At 42.1% G+C, this 22686-nt stretch overlaps 1 protein-coding gene across 1 annotated transcript in view; it reads right to left on the bottom strand.

Moving 5' to 3' along the window:
* TG (thyroglobulin) overlaps positions 1-14123 on the bottom strand; it is a 156901-nt gene extending 142778 nt beyond the window's left edge. Inside the window, exons 1-8 of the mRNA XM_048049740.2 lie at positions 14006-14123; positions 12209-12317; positions 11040-11137; positions 10377-10580; positions 9933-10092; positions 5373-5479; positions 4106-4249; positions 2434-2619 (exon numbers count right to left, since the gene is read on the bottom strand). Of these exons, the coding sequence (XP_047905697.2) occupies positions 2434-2619; positions 4106-4249; positions 5373-5479; positions 9933-10092; positions 10377-10580; positions 11040-11137; positions 12209-12317; positions 14006-14090 (1093 nt within the window). The 5' untranslated portion in view covers positions 14091-14123. The remainder of the gene's footprint in view (positions 1-2433; positions 2620-4105; positions 4250-5372; positions 5480-9932; positions 10093-10376; positions 10581-11039; positions 11138-12208; positions 12318-14005) is intronic.
* Between the last annotated feature and the right edge of the window lie 8563 nt (positions 14124-22686).

Below are 22686 nucleotides of genomic sequence, written 5' to 3'. Positions count from 1 at the left end.
TGACCTTTTTGTAAATCTATTGTTTTTCAGTGCAAATCCTCATTCCTCTTCCTATGGTTGAAAGTATGAACTAAGTCTTTTTCAAACACATTAACTCTCTGGTAGGATGCCTGCTTCTAATAAAAAGCCCAGATGATCCAGGCGCAATATGTGAACACAAGAAAGGGAAATAGATTACAGAAGAAAAGAAATAGTCATTTTCACCAGTGCTCTCTAATGGAAAATTTATGGAGGCTTCCTACCCAGGCCACCCACATCCCAGGCCAAGCTATGCCATAGGTGTGCCTGTTTCCAGTCCAGTCTCTGTATGTTCATACAAAGACATCAGAAAATGAAAGACTTCATAGATATAAAGACTTAGATATAAAGACATAGATATAAATGACTTCTTCAAGGAGTGCTGAACACAATGACCTGGGTTCAACCTCCAGTTTGGGGATTGCCTAGCCTGCAGGCAACAGGACATATGGAAGAATCACTCCGCATTTCCCATGTTTCTCACACTTTCTCCTCAAGCACCACTGTCATCCCTGCTGGGGACAGGATGGTGTATGAGTAGCTTTGGTCTATTCCAGCATGGCATCCAGTGGGCTGACCCCCATCTCCATCCATTCTACTTCCAGGCAATATGATAAAATAGTCATGAATCCTGCTAACAGTGAGGATAAAAGCTGGAAATCCTAAAAGCTTCTCAAATAGGTTAGCAAGTAATCTGAGGCTCTGTACTCAGCATCTTGCTCACTCCTCCTTTAGAGCCCTTTCCTGCTCCACATTTCCTGGCATGCACTCACGTCCCTCACAGTGGTTCCTTCGTGAAGGCATTTTCTGTAGGATGGGCCCCTTCTGTGTTTAGTGTTGGCTCTTGGTAACAGAGATGAAGAACATCGGTTTACACTAACTTATTGGTCCCTAGAGCACAATCCACAAGTATACAAATCCAAAACAAATGTAGGATCACAGACATTGAATGCTCTCCCCTCCTACTCATTGTTGAATCAAATCGAAGTAGAGTGAGAAGGAAAAAACTAATAAATCAAAAACCAGAAAAGCACTGCTGAGGTGAATTTACTCTAGAATCTGAAAAGGAGCACATCCCCATCTGAACTGCCTGGTGCTCCAGGTCACATGAAAACTCAAGATACTCCCCACACCTACACCTCTGCCTCCTCCAGCATGAACATTGGTGTGGGTAAGAGCTGAAGAAATCAAACAGAAATAAAACAGAGCAGTAGAGCAGGAGACGCACATGGCACGTATCTGGCTGGCAACAGGCTCCAGCTATATCCTCATGGAATACCTTCTTGGGAGTTAGTCTGCAAAACCCGCACAGAAACTTTCCCTGCTTAAATTTCCTGAGTCCGCCAATAAAAGCTGCAAGTAGCCTCATGTTGCGCCTCACAAAAAAATTTCAGGAAGGCTCAGCGAAGCACACGCAAGGAGAAAACAACCAGTCCCAACACAGGGTGAGTCCTCCCAGAGGCTCCCTTGCAATATCCTTGGTGATCAGCCTTGGAGCCATGCGAACGTTTTCATTTTACTGTAAGCTTGTCTGTGCCTGGGGCACGCTGAGTGACTTGGAACCATGACACCCCGGGTAGATTCCTCCTTTCTTTATCTGCATGGTACAACTGTGTCTTGTAGACAGAGAAATTAACTCCCCTGAAGGCAACTTTCATTAAGACCTCATGCCCCAGCCCTCCAGCGCAATCCTGAATATTTAGGTAGTGCGCTTTGGAGTCAAGGTTTTTAAACTTTCCTCCTCCCCTCTGGCCCTTTGACATTTCTGCTGTCATTTCCATTTGAGACACAGACTTGATGGTGTATTCTTAATGAAATCCCTCTCAGAGTGAAAACCCAGACACCTTCTCTGAATTTTTTCTACCAGATTTGACAATTTTCACGGTCAAGTATGCAATGGAAGAAATACAGGGGAAAAAAACATTCAGGATAAGACAGAGGACATCTTTGAAGCACAGCAGCATTTCACCAAAAGAAGGTGGTAAAACCCCAAAACTCCATCACCAGCTTCCTTACATTATCCCAGATATTGGGACTTAATGCTCAGCTCCTGGAGTCAAGAGACAAATTTCATGGGTGCAAAGGAAAGCCTCACCACATGAAAAACTAAAAGGCTAAAGACAGATTATAAAGGAAATTAAGATAATATAATATTTAATATTTTATTCAAACGTGGTTCTTAACCCCATGGAGGCTTTTGGATCCCAGGTTTTGAGCACCACAATCTGTCAAAGCCAAGAAGGGAACTGGTCCTTTAGGGTTTGTTTGTTTGCTTGTTTACCAAAGACAAAATTCCCACAGCAGATGAAGGGTTTGGAGAGGGAAGGTGAATGGACCTGGCTTGAACTGAAAATGTACGTGGATGTACAAGGCAGTGGTATTTGCTAGCATTTTTCCCTTTTACTTAACACGTACCGCAGGCTGGAGGCTGTCCTCGTCTTTTGGTGCCCTGGACCTCTCTCCCTTTGGTGTCCACACACCAGCACTGCCCTCCCTGCTGACACTGCACCGGTGTGTAGCCCCCATCAGGGTCACAGGATGGCACGTAGGCATGCTGGTAGCGCACGGCTGCATATCGCTCAACCTCACATTTTGAGGGGCCTGGAAAAAAAGAGGGGGGAAAACAAAGTTTCAGAGACCATTTTCCAGCTGTAGTCATAGGTAGACTGAGTTTCTCACTCAGTGAGCTGTGCCAGCGGCTAGGTGAGTTCCGGTCCTTAATGCAAATGCAAAAGTGGTCAAAGAGACAAATGTGCTGCAGTGTTTCTGGTGAGAAGAGGTGTTGCTCCTGCAAAAGGCTCCAAACCAGTCTGCAGAGATTTGGTCTGGGACCACCAATTACTTTTGTATCCTTCAAGGAGGAACAGAAGACCCCATTCCTGTCAAACTGGCCAGAATTGGTGAAGAATCTAAAATTCCAAATGCAAATCTTCTGAGCTATGATTTCTCCCATACTAGACTCAACCCTTGTGATAGAAGCTTTCCCTGTTTATATAATCCACAATCCCACAGCCTAAACTTTTCGCACCTTCCACAGCACTCCAGCTTCACTCAGCTGAGAGACGGAGGCAGCAAGAGCACCACATCAGAACAAACCCTTCATCCAGGGAATCTGACAGCTTTCCTGGCAGCACCTAGCGTGCACGGCTTCAGGTGATGGGTAATTCACCAAAGTCACTGCCAGGGGCTAAGGAGCGTGATCGTGTCTCCATCTTGTGGCTGTTACAGCTTCATCCCTGCTGGCAGCCACCGCCTCTAGCTACAGTCGGAGCCTGTTTCACAGCACTGTGCAATGGGAGGGGAAAGATGCTTTCCAGACCCTCCAAAACGATCAGCTCTTCCCAGAAACGGAGAAACTGCGTGACCTGTGTGACTGATATCTGCTTAATATCTCTGGTGACACAACTCCTCAGCAAGGGTCAGATACCAACGTCAGAGCTTGGATAGGAGGATGAAGAATCACAGCAGGGGATACAAACTCCCCTCATGCAAGGCAATTCTCTTGGTCTCTGGTGCAGGAGAAGGAAACACCTTACCTCCTGTCCTGCAGAGTTCATTGCCCATAGGCTGAGAAACACACCCCATTTGCCTGCCCTCACCAGGGAGGGAAGGGACCCAAGGGCAGATCCAGACGTTCAGCCTTGCTGGCTCAGGCACTACAACCTCTTGTATAGTCTCCTGGGGATGGAATGGGCTGTGGCCAATGTAAGATTCTTCTGATTTCTGACTACTATCGGAAATTAGGGAGCATTTTCTCAGGCTTTTAATATAATAAATCATCAGATCCATCTCCAGAATCTCAAAGCAAAAGACAGGGACAACTCACAGGCTTTCAACTAACGCAAACCTCAAGTGCATGGGAAAGCTTTCATCAGAGGATAGGTACGCTCTGCTGCTAAAAATCTACAGTCCAGAGACTAAAAGTCAGCTGCAATGCAGGGACCTCGATTCTTGCACCGAAACTGTGATATTATATGCCTTTAAGTACAGGAGACTATTAAAACAACTCTTCGCAATTGCAGCTGTCATAAAGATCTCAAATTATCATTCCACTTGCAGGGTGCTAATGTTACTGGGTGTTACTTACATCTGAACCGGCCGGAGGTAGCCAGCTGCACCCCCAGAAACCTCCTCTGCAGGATCCGATAAATGCTGGTCTCTGCAAACGTGCGGGCAGGCTCCAGTGCAGAGAAAATTGTGTCGTAAACTTCATCAAGCAGCAGCTCCAAGCCTGGGAAAGAGAGGCTTTTAGCACAGGGTCTGATTTTAAGACTGCAGTCGGAAACCTATCATCTGGAAAAAGAAAGCTAGTCCTCTAAAGTGACCCAAGTGTGACCTTATACTGCATAACCCTAATGCCCTGCACCATAAACCCTGCTGCTGAGTGCCCAGTCATTGGCTTTGCACTTTGACATGCACCAAAATGAGCAGAAGGAGCATCCAGTAACCCGGCACTGGGCTGTGGTTGTGTTAGGTTCAGTCTGCAGTAGCGCCATTGATACTGTGCAATTATATCACTGCCTGGTGTTTCCAAAAACCAATTCCTAACCATTTTGGTTGCATAACAAGTAAATGAAAAGACATGCAGTAGTTCCTCTGAGTGCACAGATTTTTGGAGAATTTCTCATAGGAATTAACTACTGAAGTTCTCATCTACCATGTAAATTTTAAGCCATCATGCTCTGCATTTTTCCCAGGCTTTTTTTTTTTTTTTTTAATTTATTTATTGTTGGCTTTAGTTTTTAAGCAGCAATATCTAAGGATGAGGATCTGGAAGTGTTCTGCCTCCTCTTTCTTGGGGAAAAACAACAACAAAAAAGAACCAAAAAAAACAGTCTTTTTTTTTTTTTTCTTTTTTCTTTTTTTTCCCAAAATGTCCCAATGTCCCATCAACCATTAACATGCCTGAAAGGTAACTTTAGGCTACTACAGAAAAGGATGAACCACCTGAGCAAGAAGAAAACAGCTCAGCCTCTAGGTCCTTTATATTCCCCTACATTTGCTGATTGGACATTGAATAGGATTCAGCTTTCTAAGGTGGACAGAGGATGGACTTTCCAAAATCTTATTCCACCATTCCAAAAAGGACAGGGTTAGTTCCTGGGCAGTGCCTCCACTTGTCCCTCCTGGAGCACTGCTCCCCAGGGTGGGGTTCACCTTGTGTAAGCAAGTGTCATGAGAGAGCTCCAGCCTTTCCCATACTCTGGTCACATCGGCTGCTCTGTGCCCTTACATCTTGCAGAAATGAACCTGGAGTCCCAAAGGAAGCTGAACACTGACACTTCTTATCTGTCCTTTTCCCTGGGAATTCAAAGCTGCTGAAGTTGACATGTGAGGTGCAGGGAGGTACTCACCGGTGTCTGCTAGCTCTCTCCCCAGGCTGTCCGAGCAGTAGCAGTACCCAGAGACCTCCGGGAATGTCTCCCGCAAGGAGCTGAAGGTTTGGAAAGCTGCCGGGAGCCTGGAAGAAAAACAGCCTCCTGTGAAAGGCTCAGGGAAGGCCCACTGACAACAACAACAAAGCATTTGAGCTTCCCTCACAGATTTGTATGGCAAGGATGTTCTGCCCAGCACAAAGCCATTGGGCAGTCCTTTGGCCTGCTAGAGTCAGCCAGACTCTGACATGACCCAAATCAGCTATTCCATAGGCTAACAGGTCTCACGAGTTCCTTTAAACTAAATACAGGACAATAATATCTCCCTTCAGACAGTTTTCGGATTCTTCCTATGCACATACCCAGTCTCTAACATTCATTTTCAGTTCTGTTCCTGCCCTCGAAAGCCTGCCAAAGAGTGTAAAATAGAGGCATGTTGGCCTAATGTTATTACAACAGCCGTTCATTAACTCCTTCCACAAATCTGCACAGGATGGCAGAGTGCCTAAGCAAACAGGTTGCTTCCTCTTCCCTCCACATTATGTATGCTTTCTGCACTGAATTAAGCACAAAAGCTGATAGAAACCTCACTAATCTTTTTCGTTCAGAGAGCACAGCTCAACGGATTAAAGAGAAAAGGTTTTTAAACACATTACAACCAAGATTGACTTCTACTTCTGGAGATCAAAGAGCTGCTAGTTCCCAGTGTAATATTCTAGGGAGTGACAACAGCCAGATTCCAACAAAGCAATCATTTAGGAAGGAAACTTACTAATGTCAGACTTGGAAAAAAATATATAATAAATGTGATCTTAACTGACAGACATTCTAGGGCTTCTGCAAACAAATAGATTTTGTTTTCTTGATTCAAGCAGTATGGTTAGTGGGACATGTTCATTAACCATGTTGCAAAAAACATGTATTATTTTATAGAGACATACCCTTCCCCTGATATACGATAAAGGCTTGATGTCCCGGCCACATGTGGCTTATTTGGAAATATCTAGTAGAAGGGAAGTGCCATCTCCTGCCAGCAGAGCTGGGGAGGTTGCTGCTTCCTCAGTACCTGGAAGCACACCCTAGGGTGGCTCAGGGACACACGCAGCGATAGCAAGCCCTGGCAAAGGAAAGGACTGGCAACCTCTGGGGTTGTCCCAGCAGCACTCCTGTCCCACAGCCTGCACATCACTGTGTAGTGCTGCTCCTCTTTGGCACTTTCCCACATTTCAAATTAAAAGCCTACTGACTCCCTCCACTTTGGATGGCCAAAGTCTGCTCCACTGCTGACACTGGTGTGCTAAAAGCAATCAAAATGTCATACTTCAGAACATAAAGGGACTCGTGTCAGCATTAAAACAATTCAATTTAAGTTATAAACAACTAAATACCATCTTCCTAAGGTTCTCTGTGGATATAAATGGCTTAGTGGATTTCAAGAGCTTTCTGGTACCCCTGAAGTATGCACTGGTCATTGCTCAGTCAGGGATGTGATCTTGTCTCTTAGCAGAGCAGTGCCCCTACAGACTCAAAGGCAGCCTCCTACACCACCCATGTCCTTGAAGCTCATCCCCTCAGCATCTCGACATCCAGCTTAGTGACACAAGCTGCTATGCAAAATAAATAAATAAACAAAATAAAATAAAAATCTGCATGCTTCTTTCTTTTATCCTCAATGTTAAGATGCCATACGCATAATTATACCACTTTTGTATGAGACAGATGTGCAGTCATATCCTGCCATCCTGGTTACTTTTGTTCTAAGTAAAGAGTATAGCTAAATAAAGTGCAAAAGGATATAAATTAGGCCCACACAAACAAGACGATAGAACTTCATCCATCATGTTTGGAAAACTCACACCCCACTGCTCCTTTTCTTTTTCTCAGTCTCCTTATAATCACAGCCCTAGAGGTGAGAAGTCATAACTCAGAAGACCTCATCTATCAGGCCCAGTCCAAAAAGAAGTGAAGCAGGATGAAGCAGGGATGACTGCTTAAGTTGTGGATAAATTCATTGTGTATCCATGTGTTTCAAGAAGAGTGCTTGCACTTAAAAAACGAAGTAGATAAATGCATGGTTGCTGACCTTTTCCTCCAACTGTGTATCTGCTCTTGGCTTCCAGCACAGATAACTCATTACTGATCTTCAAAAGCAGGTTTGCAAATAACCCTTCTGTGTTCTGTATTTGCAGCTGAAGTCACAGCTGCCTTTCTTTCTCACTGACTACTCAGAAGTGGAGGGAGAATATCAAAACATGTTTTTTACACTACCAAAAAAACAACACATGGGACATAAAACTATTTGAGAGTGTCCAAAGGAGGGCTACAAACATGGTGAAGGGTCCGGAGGGAAGACGTATGAGGAGCAGCTGGGGTCCCTTGGTTTGTCTGGCCTAGAGCAGAGCAGGCCGAGGGGAGGCCTCATGGCGGCCTGCAGCTCCCTCACGAGGGGAGCGGAGGGGCAGGCGCTGAGCTCTGCTCTCTGGGGACAGCGACAGGACCCGAGGGAACGGCATGGAGCTGGGACAGGGGAGGGTCAGGCTGGGTGTTAGGGAAAGGTTCTGCACCCAGAGGTGGTCGGGCACTGGGACAGGCTCCCCAGGGACGTGGTCATGGCACCGAGCCTGCAGAAGTACACGAAGCGTTTGGACAACGCATGGTCTGATTTTTGGGTGGTCCTGTGTGGAGCCAGGGGTTGGACTGGATGATCCTTATGGGTCCCTTCCAACTCAGGATATTTTTTGGTTCTAATCTAACACATAATAGAGCAAAACCTCCAGTGAGCTAACCAAGGTCTTTAGTCTGATGAGTATTATAGCAAGAAAGTTAAAAAATCTCCCTGATTTTTGCGCTCTGGATCTCTCCTCCGCTGTCTGCTATAGGGCTTTCTATATGGTTGCCTATCCAAGCAGGACCTGGGCACAGTCTGTATAAAAGAACAAACAGCAGTCCAGTCAAGTATTAGGGTAAGGCAGGAAATTTGGGCCTGCTTTCTTTCAAAAAGTCTTTGCCCTGGTAATGTCTTAGGCTTAGGTTTATTATTATTATTGTTATTATATTTTCTCCCTTTTTTTTTTTAACACACTAATTTATTCTGGAATTGTTGTAAAGGTGTGGGGAAATGATATGGGAAGGGAGTTAAGTGACACATTTAGATTTCAAAAAACAGTCCACAGAGACAAAGAATGTTTTCCCAATGGTCAGAACATGAACCCAAACCTTTTAAAACGGGGGTTTAATCCCTATTTTGCCACAGTCCTTCACTGTGGAACTCATCACTTCGACTCTGCATTCTGGCATCATGCTTATAGGAAAAAATAATGATAATCCAGGCAGGAATACTGTAAAAAATAAATATATTAATGACCTAAGATACTCAAATCATATGGTTATGGATTAAGCCTATGCCATAATTAGAAAGGTAGACAGCTGGGAGTGAAATGGTCCTGCTGTGATTAATTACATGACATAGACACAAGAAAAGGCCAGTCTTGCAGACCTTTTCCAGACAAACCTCTCAGTGGGAGGGGAAAAAATGTTAATTTAAAGCATTGCTTTCTTCTCTGTAATTTTTTCTTTTAGAATTTCCACACTCCACAGGCGAACAAACAAAATAGCCAGACTATTTTGCTCTTGCCAAAATAACCTCTCCCGAAGCTCTGACAAATCTGTACCGTGCATCTGGGCCTGCCTTTCAGTTTTGCTTAAATTAAAGAAGAAAACCCTCAAAATAGCAAAATTGACGCTTACACTAAAATGCCTTTGCTGCTATAGAGCCAAGTCAGAACGAGACATTACATTTACTCCACTGCCCTCCTCTGGAGAAATGTGCTGACTGAGATGCCAAGACAAATGCACTTCTCAAGACACTAACTCTTCCCTCTGCGGTTCTCCTTTCCCAGCCCTTATTTCTCCATGTGAGCATTAATTCCTGATTCCTCCAAAGGACAATGGCTTCCTGTTCCCACTGACAAGCATTTGATCCAGCATTTTGAAATCTTCCCCAGCCTACTCCAACCCATCAGAAGCTGGCCTGTACATCACATCCCTGTTCATCACTTGCTGGCTCCCCTGTGCAAGCAAATCTGACACTGTGTAGGTGAAAAATAGTTTTCTCACTGTCACATAGAACTTGCTCTTCCTGTTGCCACTTGTCTCTCTGTCCTTCTGTTCTCATATTCCAAATGGAATCATCTTTCTTACCTCATATATACATCTGAATTTCTCTTCCTTCTGCATTTACCTGCTGCTTGGTGTCTCTTTGAAAGGTTTCCCTTTCTACTTTTCCAAATACAGATCCAAATACTGAGCAAAGGCACACTGATTAGAGTGCAGGGATTTTATAGAAGAGCAAATTTAATTCAGGGAAAAAAAAAAGTTTTCTTTTTTTTTTTTTTACTTGGTCCATTGATTAGAAGAAAACAATATCATATCATATAGGGTCACAGAAAAAGAACTTCATGTGGAAAAAAAAATGCAGTAAGATCCTGACTTGAAGCAATGTGCAACACTGTCTCCCAGTTTCAGAAGCCTACATCTTACCTGTTATAATGGTGAACGAGATCAAAAAACATCATGTCTGTAGTGTTGACAAACTTGCACTGGACAGGCAGAAACTCTCCATCTGCCGAGCACTGAGGTGGGCTCTTCTCCCCAACCCCATGCAGAATGCGACGGTCTCGGATCTCACAGGTCCCCGGACCTAACAAAAAAAGAAGTTATATTTATTAGTGCTTAACTTCCCTCAAACCAGGACATGCCTTGGAAGAGGCTTAGATTCATTATGTTGAACACGCAAAACTAGGTGCCTCATATTGTCTTTATAACCAAAGGAAATAGCCACTTAATTTAAATTTCTCAGTTAAGCAATTATACTCCTATAGGATAAGTGTAGGCTACAGTGTCCAAGTTCATGATCTACCACCTTTCATTCATACCAAACTTTCTGTCCACACAAAACTTACCATTTTCTTGAATCTTACTTACACTCTGTTGGCTTTCCTCTCTGCCTGGTGCCATAGATCTCCATTCCTTCCGAATCTACACACCAGCACTGCCCCAGCTCTGTGTCGCACTGCACCACGTCAAATGCCCCTGAATCCGTGCACTGAGGGATGTAGGAGATACTACTGCTGTTGATGTAGCGACTCACCAAGATCCTCTGCTTTTGCAGCTGGCAGAAGGATAAGCCTGTAGTACCAGAGCAGGCAGCGTTAGAGGAAAGTACTTTTGGGGCACTGAATCATTTATTTTTTTAAGACAACAGCTGAGTTTTCTCAGAGGGGGAAGTTCTGATTCTGCCACCCAGGTGGCATCACGACATTGACGGATTTGAGGTCATAAAAACTGGTATACAGAAACCCTCCACAGTTGGGGTTGAAGATCTCCAACTTAAGGATAAATGCAATCAGTTTAGCTTACATTCATGATTTACATTATTGTGACCTTCATGAATACAGATCATTCAACGTATCACATTTCCATGATCAGCTTCAAAGACACTCCAGATATTCAGTTAGAAAGACCCAGTAACAACAAAATAGAGTCCATCTAATCCTGGGGTCAACGTGTTCTTGATTTCAACATTTCAAGTGAAGATTTAAGTGGCTTTTTGTCCACTCTGAACAACAGTGGAAACATTTGACTTACAAGATATGGGATATCCATCCTGTTTGCTGCCAGGTACCTCAACGCCATTCTCATCCACACACCAACAGGAGAGACCATTCCTACTGCACTGAACTGTCCTGGAGGAGAACATGAGGAACACATTTTACTCTGTTAGCTCCAGAATCCTCAGTCAGTATGGGACATAAACCATAGCAAGCAGGTTCAAGTATTTTATTACTGCAAATAATGGAACCATAAAGGGCTTTGTTTTGGGTGGCTCTAAATCATTTGGGTCTGCCTGATGAGGAATCTTAATTCTAGTAATTCTCTGGAGTCTTCAGGAGTTGCCAATAACTGACTTGAAGTCATTCAGGAGGTAAGTAAGTTGCACAGAATCCTGATACTTGGTATCTGAGATTTAGCTTATGTTTTGAGATCTTTTCTAACTCAAATCTAGCGTGATCTAGGTCCCCCATCCAAGGCAACAACAGTAAGATATTAGTGAGTGTTACAATTTGTGCTTCCTGTCAGCTTTAACTTATTAGCTTCTTTCATCTTCAAGCAATGTGCTGTTTTCTAAACCACTGCTGTCCATGTGTTATTTAGTTCCTTTACTGTGTTTAGGAGGAAACTCAACTGTGCTACTTAAAGCAGTGCAAATAACTTCTCCAAGTCAGCTTGGCTCAGCTATGTCAGCTGGCACACTGATCCCAGGTCTCATGCCCATGAGTGTGCATAGGAAGATAGCACTTGCATTACACAGCAACCTCTATCAAGTATTAAATATGCAAATGATGCCACCACCATTATCCTATTAGTCTTAGATTAAATTGTAAACACAGAGATTAATTCCAGTATTAAGTTAATATTAAGTTGTGGATGCCCCATCCCTGGAGGTGTTCAAGGCCAGGCTGGATGGGGCTTTGGGCAACCTGGGCTGGTGGGAGGTGTCCCTGCCCATGGCAGGGGGTTGGAATTAGATGGTCTTTAAGGTCCCAACCAACCCAAACCATTCTGAGATTCTATGAATTCACTCAGGAGAGGCTGAATCTGCAATATAGTTCAATGAGGTCCATTCAGTCCAGTCCCCTATGCCACTCATCCTCCAGTCTATTGATAGGGAGGCTCTTCAAAACTGAAGCTAAACATTTAAATAGCAGTGAAAACTCACAGAGTAAAACAGCCGAATCAGAGCAGGGATGACTTACCTGAACTGGCCATCTTCTGAGCACTGAGGTACATAGGTGTCGCCTCCTGCAAAAGCCTTTTCCCTCTGAAGCTCACATGGACGCAATGGCTGGGAATCTGTCTGGTACTCTGAAAGCATCAAGAAGGTAAACGCTAAGTGCAGTTTCACTGTGAGCCTGTTTTTAACAAAACCCCATTAAGTGCCGGTGCTGTGCAGTGAAAGCCCCAGGTTCACGAGCTCTCCCAGCATTTCTACACGGGACAGCACCAAACAAACTAGCTGGGTTGCCAGATGCAAGATAAGCATGTGACGGAGGTCTTTCCCAGGCCTGTATTTAATTAATATCAGCTCTGTCCTGTACTAATACAGCATAATTTTCTGGTACCTGTGTAGTTTTCTTAGAGTTAGCTGTGTTTACCTCCACAAAACAGTGTTTTGCCATAACCACAACTATTTCTCATAGGGAGGGACATCACTGTTAATGCTTCTGTGAAAAAATAAAGCTAAATAATTACTATTCTATCAAAAGGAAAGGTATTTCTTCTTAATCTCATGAAAGACTTCTTAATCTCATGAATTCTCTAAAGGAATCAATGCCTAGCAGGTAGTGTCAGACTAGGAGTCTTAATTTACTTCTTAATTTTTACCAGTACTTCTTAATTTTTTACTAGTACAAGTGGTTAGGTACTGAAGCCACCAAGCAAGAGAACAGTTTACTCTTCAATTCTTAATGCATTCAAAACCAATTTTTTAAGGAGTTTTAGGAGAACAATGAAATTCAGTAGGTTCATTTTTTTTTTTTTTTTTACAGAACAGATTAGTTGATCTGACAGTTTCCCTGTCCTCAGAATCTGAGGAATATCATGCTTTTCATTCTGTTGAACAGTTATAAAATAAATAAATAAATAAAATACAATGAACAAAACCATAAACGCAGATTTAGACCACGGATTCACTAAGTGCGATATTTGATCTGAGTGCAACCGCATGTATAGCAGTGTAAGTACTTCATACGTATTCTGAATAATTTCAGCCTCTGATTTGCAGCTCTGGGACTTGAGCCAGAGGTGTTTTCTGTACACTTCAGAACTCTCGGTCACTTTTTCTGTGAGTTTTTACTGTGTCCACCTAAGCCCATGTAAAAATTGCCACGAGACTCTAAAGGGATTTTAGGTTAGCTCACCTATAGATACCTATATGCAGCCAAACCTCACACCACTTCATCTCAAACGTGACTCAGGCAGTTGCTGTAGGGTGTGTGGAGATCCCTTTGTACAGTGCCAGAGACAGCCTACTGAGGCACCTGAGTTAAAACGTTAGTGGGTGACTCAAACTGCTTATCATGCAGGACTAGCAAACTTCGCTTCTTTAAACAGACCAGAGTTGGCGACAGCATTCGTACTATCCAATATCTTAAACTGAGGATCCAGCCTAAGTTAGATGATGGGACACATGAGTAGAAGATATAATCTGATGACCCTTGCTTTGCTGCAGCAGCACCTTTTCCTATCCAAGCTTCTCTACTCCAGCCAGTTCTTCCAGAAAACTTTGTTTTTCCACCCAAAGTGCAGGTGTACTTGAACTCAGACTACCCTAATCACAGTTAAATCCTCACAGCTCAGGATTTAACCTGGAGCCCAAACTCAGTCTGCACAGCACACAATAATCATCTGCCAACAACTCAAGATCATTATCTACATCTACCAATGACTCAAGATCATTATCTACTTAGTTGGATTAACGCAAAGAGCAGCACAAAGATCACAGGAGCCGTCACTACTGGACACGAGCAAAGGAAAAGGACAAGCATACTTACCAAATATATTGGCTGCTGCTATGCTAATAAAGCAAAGAAGGGTGCAAACTGGGATGGAGCCCATCTTGCGATGGGAGAGCTCCATCCCCTGGTGTCACTGAGGCAGCCCTGCACACCACACGTAGCCCCCGCCTGCCTTTTTATAGCAACCACTGTTCCAATAAGTTCCCTTATGTGCTGGTAGACTGGCCACGGAGATGGGCGAGTGACGCATGTGATACTTCTGAGAAAACCACAAGGGGCCCCTTCACCTGGAGCTGCCCTTGTGGTTTCCATCAGCGAGCCCTCACCCCTCTGCAGGGAGCACTCCTGAGCCCAGGCACTGGAAAGGAGAACGAGCAGCAGCAGGCTCAGGGGGCGGCTGGGAGGACTTCGTTAAATCGCCACGCACATTAAGCAGATTGACATGGCCTCGGCCAAAGATACTCTTGTCACCTATACAACCATTGGCACTGAGTTAGAGATCCAGCCCCTTGCCCAGGAGCCTGATATCCCCACTGAAGTCAATGGCAAGTTAGAGATCTGAAATACATCAGGCAATCTTGGCATGGGGCAGGTTTGTGAAGAATGCTGCCAACACTGAAGAAACATCACAGATCAAAATATGTGTTTAAATATAATCGTTAAGTATTATATTTTGCCTTTGTTAAGACTTTATGCCCCTTATCAGAAGCACATTTTTTTGTTCTAGAAAGCCTAGCACACTGTGGGGAGAGGTAAGACGTAGGCTTCCAAGCAAGGCAACGCTATGAGCAAATACACCTTGTGGTGCAGTTATTAAGCGAGAAACAGGATAGCTGCAGCTCCACTGACTGTGAAGGGAATTGAGGGTCAGAGTCAAATGCATTCAACATTTTTCTTCAAATTCCACTTGCACCAAGGACTTTATGCAGCCCAATATCTGGCTGGAAGTAGCCTAGTTTCTGAGGCTTCATCCTCTAGGTGTTATACGTGTATGGCAATTAAGCACGTTAACACAAGTCAGTTCTTTTGTGAACTTATTACCTGCAAGATCTTCAACCTAAACCAATTCAGAACTATTATTTCCTTGATTCTAGAGTATCATTTCTTACTTGTCCGCCTCTTATGGCTCTCAAGTAGCATTTACCTGCAAGAGGAATTATAAGAACTCACATTCACGTAAAGCTAGCTCGACAACCAGTCCCAGAACAATTAGCTAAATAATAATAGAAGTACACATCTGAGGATGGACTTAGGCTGATTTAATTTAAAAAAAAAAAAAAAAAAAGTGACAGCAGCACTCTTATTTGTGATCCATGGGTACCAGAGGGTCTAGAAACAATTCCATCGATACCCTCTTACAGACCATGACTGTGCCTGCGCTAACAGTGATTCGAGCATCCTTCTGTCTGAGTTGTAGACCTCTTAAGTGCTACAGCATTTGATATATATGGTAAATGTGACCTCAAACAGCAGTACAAGCTTGCTTTACCAGGATTAGTCTTTTTAAAATGAGTGGGGCTATATTTGGACTTGATTTTCAAGCAGTCTATTCTGGTTTTAAGTCAGTAGTCAGCAGAAAGATCAATCTGGGAAACAACGAAGAACATGTCCAGTGTAGAGGGCAGGCTGAAAAAGGCACCTTCAAAGGCATAAAGAAAATTTCTGTAACAGCCCGGATTAAGCAGACACAAAAAGAAAATTAATTTCTGGATTAGTAGAGTGTATGTAGGGAAATATACATGCAGATCAAAGCCATCAGACCAAACAAAGAACAGCATTAGCACTAGGGTGGTTGAATTGTAAAAGATTTTAAGTTTGACCATGAAATATATTCCACGCTTTTCTGGATATATGCTTCAGGGGTCTCAGGTTTGTGTCTGACCCCCATTCCAGTGGGGCAGTTACAGAAGAGCAACAAGAGCCAGCACAGCCCCATGCCATGGGCTCTCCAGGGGCAGCAGGTTCTGTGCTTACATGTAAAACGATGGGGCAGAGGGGGAGCAATACATTTATTTAACTCATTTCCTAAGGTTAGTCCAGAACTGTTATCCAGGCAATTGCTTTCAGGCAATCCTTGCACAGCAAATGAGGAGAGAGAGGCTTTTTATGGTAAATGTTCACTTTCCTCCTCCCTTGCTGACTACCAAAGGTCATTAGTAGTTGTAATGGAATAAGGCAGACAGGAAACCAAGGAGGTCTCAAAGGGCTGTTATTAACAGAAAGAAGCACAAATCTACAGTATCTGCATACTGTTGATTCCCAAGACTGCTTTTATTCCCTTCAAAAACACTCAGAAAACAACCTCTGAACTATGCAAGTGGGAAGAGCAGCCAGGTCTTAAAAGTCTCTTCAAAAGCCAAGTGGGAGAGAGTGCTGGCAATCTGTATCACTTAAACCACTTCTAGATGTGCATCACGCCACAATGGGCATTTTGGTACACGCAAGTTCAGTGGGATGCAATAGCCCATGGATCCAAAAAAAACGTTAAAGAAAAAAAAAAAAAGGTAGTTTACAGAGCAATATATGCAACCCACATTCTTTAGAGAAGAAAAAAAAGAAAAAAGACCCATGATCTGGTGAGACAAATTAAGAAAATGCTCAGTGCATAACATTCCCTTCAGTAAAGGGACAACGGCATTGAGCTCTATTTTTACCATCTGGGAAAAGATGGAAAAATATCTCAAATTAGCTCATCACTGATGGTAAGCAAAGAAGCAAGTGGAAAATGTCCCTGCAGCCAATATGGCCTTAAAAGTAGTTTGTCTTCAAAATCATTGCTTTAGTGCTGTAAATGAAGGTTTTATTTGTTGTATAAACCATCGAAAAGCAACTCAATCTAGATTATAATTGATTGGGAGAAAGAAAAAATGTCAGCGTGATGATACATTCTGTTGAAATCTCAGACCTGAAGGGAGAAGCAGACCATTTACCCAGTGTTCCAGTTTTGCATTTGCTTTCTTAGCAGAAAAATTGCACAGATTTGTGTAAGTGCCACGATTACATAGCAGAAAGCTCAAGGGTAAGTGCTACCTCTATAGGTGTACATAAACATCTATATCCACAGAAAAGTTGCTTTCACACAAATAAAGCTTGAGCCTTAAAAACCTTATATTAATGAAAGAGCTTAAGGAAGTCTCCTGAACATGGCAGCAATTTGGAAGTAAAAATTTTAAGAACTGTAAGCTTTGTCAGGTTATGCCCATATCATGTATTTCATTTATTTTTAAATAACTGCTTTTCTGTTTTAAATAGGAATCAAATACTGGCCCATCCTCTCCCACATTTTAAGAAAACCACACAAAATCATAGACTCGTGCTATTCCTTAGCAGCTTAGCTCTCCTTTGTGAGCACAATAAGTTTCACATTCAGAACGTTTCTTCTCAAGCATGAGACTCTTTTCTAGCTTCTTCACATGATTTTGGCACAGACAGCAATAAGTAGATCTGTGAAGCACGTTATCTCTAATTTAATTCTCAAAAGAGGACAAATGTGACAAAACAACAAAATTAAAAGATGAAGAGCATACACTTGTTCTTCAGATTGAAAAAATGATGGGGAAGTATCAGAACACTAAAGCTGGCTAAGTCAGAAAAGTAGGCAGAGAACTTCTCAATTTTATTTATTTATTTATTGTATTATCATTCACCAGTTGGCAAAGTGCCTTTGGTGACAGAAGAACCTAAAGAAGCCCACTTAACAAAACTTGAATTTACTTTTACTTCTCCAGAAACAAACCATTCCTAGGATAGATGAAATAGCTTTTTTTTTTCTTACATATTCATATGTAAGAAACAAATCTTATGTATTTTCTTACATAGCTAACAGGATACAGCACAACCTTTCCCGTATATGTCTAACATGTCTAACCTTGGCAATAGAAGGTAAAAAATGTTTATTTTAATCTTATAGCATCAGAAACGCAGACTATTTTGAACCCCCAAGCAGAACTCAGGTCTGCAGTCAGCAGTGGAGTGATGGATGGGTCTGCACGCTTCATAGATTCAGTATCTAGCAAATGCAAACTAATCAATGTGAGAGTAGACATCCTTAGTCACACAAGGACATCGACAAGGTGCTGAATTTCTGGTGTTGATAGGCCAAAATTATTTGTGGTCTTTTTGACAACGCAATACTTAATCTTCTTTGAACTGAACGCAACAGTCTAGGTCAAGGAAGTCGGATTTCTCCTTGAATTTGCTTTTTAAGTCCTGCCACACAAGAAAGCTGTGGAATTCATTATGTCACCTGAGGGGGGTTGTGGTCTAAAAAGATAGAAATTACTGAAAAATGATGGATTAAACAAACTCATAGAGACCAACAAAACTGATAAATGCTCATAAAGATTTTGTTTAAGGAAACATTTGTTTTCTAGAACTGAAAGTTACATTAAGGGAAAGACCAATTTGTATTGGTCGTCAATATATTTCTCTTTATCGACAATATAGTTCTCTGGATGCTCAACATTAGGCTTCTGCCTAACATAAGATACTGGATAGCTAGATCTTTGATCTAACTCAGGGCTAGAAAAAAGCGTTTCAGATCTGAATTTGGCCACGTATCTTTTAAATTTAAGAGAACGTTTTGAGATGTTGTCTTCAGTAACAAAGAAAAGATCTTCTGTATTAGAGTAATTTATTTTTTTTTAAATATGTTCAAGATCATAGCAATTTTTGCTATGTGAACAACTAAACTATTTCTGTGTATCAGTGACTTGTTTAAATACTGCCTGATTTCATTTATGCCCCAGTCCACAAGACGGTTAGGACAGGAATATTCTCAGCAGTGCTTGCTCGTTTCCTACTACAGTACAAACCTGAACAACCATTTATAGACAATATTAAAATACAAGAAATCATTAAAATAAACTGAAGTTATTTTGTAATGACATCACACAGAGACACAAAACTATAAAAACACTCTTAGAAGGCAGACATCAGCCCACAAAGAGACACCATCACTGTGAATAAGTTGTTAAAAGACCCTTTCAAGAACCAAGTGCATTGCAAAACTCAACACTTGAAATTGTTAAAACACCAGAGCAGCTCAGGAACAGAAAAGTCTTCTAATTACTTGGTTGCACAGTAAGAGAGCATTCGTTACTGCAAATAATTTATTGGTTACATAATTCAGCTACAGGCTAAAATACAACTGAAGATTCCCTAAGGTTTTGAGATGTACACAAATAAAAGAGTATCCATCACTGTATGTAGTTCATTGACTACAGGCTAAACACACGAGTGAAGATTCCCTACTGCTTTAAAACATACGCAAATGCTCACCCACTCACTAAGACTAAAGTCCACTGAATGGAAGCCCAGGCACATAATCTCAACAGACCTTTATTGTATTAGAATGCAGTCAACATTATTGCTATTATAAAAAGACAAATCACAGAAGAAAGTACTTTGCGTCGCTCGTAGATTTCTTCATAGTGCACTGCTGCCTCTCAGCGTGGTTAGTGACAACTCACTGATGCACAGGGCTACAGCTGAACGCGGTGGCTCTCGCCAGTTCTACAGAAGAGGAAGCTGCTGTTTGAGCAAACAGCAATTGAACCGGCTTCAGTTACTCAAGGCTGGCTCGTCTACAGCTTACACACAGCCCCATGTGCACGTAAAGGGAAATCCACTCCTGAATAATTTTTCATGCTAGTTCATTTTCTCCACACGGTCTCCAATTTTTCATTTGGGTTGTTCAGGCTGGTGCAGAATGGCCGCCAAGTGCTCACTCTGCTCTTTGTGCAGGTTATTTTCACAGTCGTTACATGCTCCGTATTTATTTTCCATATATAAACAGATATACACATAGTGTATAATAGTTATTGCTAAAGACAGATCCCTATAACCGGCGCCCAGGACATAACACGGTATAATAAAAAATCATTACTGAAGTATTTCAAAAAAATTGTAAAGTGATCACCTATAGCCACATAAGTCTTAGTAAAATGGAAGAACAGTAGCAGCTAATTGAATGCAAAGATAGCGATGGATTAGAGCCTCTGGCTTTAATAAGCACTGTGAAATTAAGGCTGACAGACTGCAACTTCTGTAAGCAGTAGACAGAAAACACAAGGTTCCAGTCTGTTAAACTGACATGGCAAAGGTGATTCCCTTTCGCAGTGAAGGGCATAATTGCAAGACCCCCTTCACACATCAGCACCTCCGGAGAGCCGGTAATAAGGCGAGAATCTCAAGATGGATGGGCTGCCCACTTCTTGTTATGAAGCTCCTGGTTGCAGTGCTTCCCATCTCTGATTTTGTGGCTGATTTTAACATCACGCTCTGGTTATCTCAGCACAGGATCTGTTTTCTGTCTTTTAAAGTCTCAGTGAAAAAAATATTTGCAGTTTTCCTTCAAATACAGAGGAAAAATATTCTGTTTTGCAAGCATTAAAATACTTTTGTAACTTCACAGCAAAGCCCAAGTGACTCCTGTACATGAAAACATCCATCTTGGCAAGGAGCTGGAGCGTAGGTTTTTTGTTTGGTTGTTTTGCTTTTGTAGAATTAATTTGAGCCCAGAAAATCTAGAAGCCAGATGGGAGCAGGAGATCAACATTTGCACGTGATCAGACGATGTGTACTAGAGGAAGGCAGCAAAACCATCTGAAGATTTTGTCACGGTACAGACAATCCGACCATACACAGCTTGTAGGACACTTAAGATGTAAGAGAGAAGAGCAGAGGAGACCTTTCCCTAGAACCGCTTCCCCCGGCAGCCAGAAAATAAAAGCGGACAAGATTGAAACCCTCCTGGCATCACAAAACAGGGCAGAGTGCAGAAAACTGAAGAACAAGAGGAGAGTCAGATGCAAGGTGGAAAACAAACAGCCAAGGAGCACATGTAGAAACTTAGATATCAGGTGAAGAGACGGGAGGGTGTCAGCTCTACAAGAGGACTGCACCCATGGAAAAACAGCTTCAATTCTTCGCAAGGCAGCAAAGAAAACCATCAGGAAACCAAAACTCATCTTCTAAATAGGATTATGGACTTCTGTGGCCGTAAATTACTCTATACTTGAACAAAGATGTATGCATCTAAGGCCAGAATAGCCAAAATATGGGCATTACCTCCCTACATCTACCCAAGAACAGAGTTAGTAGGAAGTATCTTCCAACCATTCCCTGCCCTACAATTTGAAGCAACTCTCATTTTATAACTGAAACATAGGCAATCCCTCATACACGTTATCTGATAACACCACCAATACTGTTTCCTTTATGACTGTAATACTGATGTCCTGCTGCCACCACTCCAACTGAAAACACAAGATTTCTGATGTGGATGGCTGTTATGGGTACAGGAAGAAGGGTTTGAAGCAACTCATTCCTGATACTCTCCATAAGAAAAAACAGCGTGGATGAAATCCAGACAAAAAGCTAGGCAGTTAAAGGCCCCACAAATTTGCCATTTAGCCCTGTGGAATCACAAGAAGTCCAATGGCATTTCCCTTTTGTTTATTACTTAAAATCTTGTAAGTTAAAAGAAGGCTAAAAACTTACATTTGTTTTACTTTTCTGAGCACAAACATCAAAAACTGTCATTACAGCACCACATACTATTATTTCCTCCTCGAAGACAGCCTCCTTTGTCATACAGCACAAGAAACTGCAATTCATATCCAGGTAAGTGATGTTGCTAAGAGACTGTGTATAGATCCCTGGATTATTTATTGAAGAAGCAGGAAGACAGATGGAAAATGATGCCTAGAGAGAAAAAAAAAAAAGGATTCCCTTGATGTCAACTAGAAGACTTACTGGTATGCACCAGATCCCATCAGGTTTGACTGGCACACGAGCAAAGCAATCAACTGTAGGCTACACTCTGCAAAACACTTAAGACTTTTATGGCACTTGACTTTTAAGTGTTCAAAAAAAAAACTTCAAAAGCATCCCATACATCTGAGTACTTGAGAAACTGGGGCCAAAACTAACGTACATGTGTCACAGACTAACGTCACAATTTGAGAAAGCAAACCAAGACAAGTTTGTGAAGCATTCAGGCAACACACAATGAATGTATCATAACACTGTCCTTAAGGAAACTATCATATTTTTTACAAGACATGAATGCTTGCAAGATTTTTTTCTCTATTTATAATGATTGACTACACAAGAAACGAAGATAAAAAATAAATATTAATCAGATTACTTGTTTTTGTAAGCACAGTCCATCCTGAATAAGGTAGGATCCTGAAGGATAAGGTTACGTACTCATGTAAATTTAGAGACTGCTGCAAACACAAGTAGCTACAAGGGCAACTTCGACTATGACCTCATGACGTCCTTTTCAGAAAATTCTTCCATCCCTGCACTTCCTTTCCTCCCGCCTGGAATCTCTCCGCACACCTCCACCTTCAGTAACATTTACAGTTATATTACATCACACACCTGCACACACATTGCATAATATTGCTACAGTGTATGCCGTATAAATTAGCTAAATACACTCCACTTTGTTTCAAAGTATTTCACCGGGATTTACACTTCTCTTATACAGTACACACAGTACCACATTCAGGGATATGCAGCAAGTGAATAATATATAAAAGTCTCACATATCAAAAAGCAAGTAGGTCACTCAGCTACTCATATTGGTTTAAGCGGTAATTTAAGCATCCAACTATATAACACAGAGTGCTTTATTTATTAACAGTTGCTATAAAAATGTCAACAGCTCCTCAGCTGCTGTATTCGTTCTGTATTAGGAAGTTGCT

Source organism: Anser cygnoides, chromosome 2 (genome assembly GCF_040182565.1).
Source record: "Anser cygnoides isolate HZ-2024a breed goose chromosome 2, Taihu_goose_T2T_genome, whole genome shotgun sequence".
In the NCBI taxonomy this organism is placed as follows: Eukaryota; Metazoa; Chordata; class Aves; order Anseriformes; family Anatidae; genus Anser; species Anser cygnoides.
Note: the sequence above shows the minus strand (reverse complement) of the source record. Positions and strands in the feature narration are given on the sequence as shown.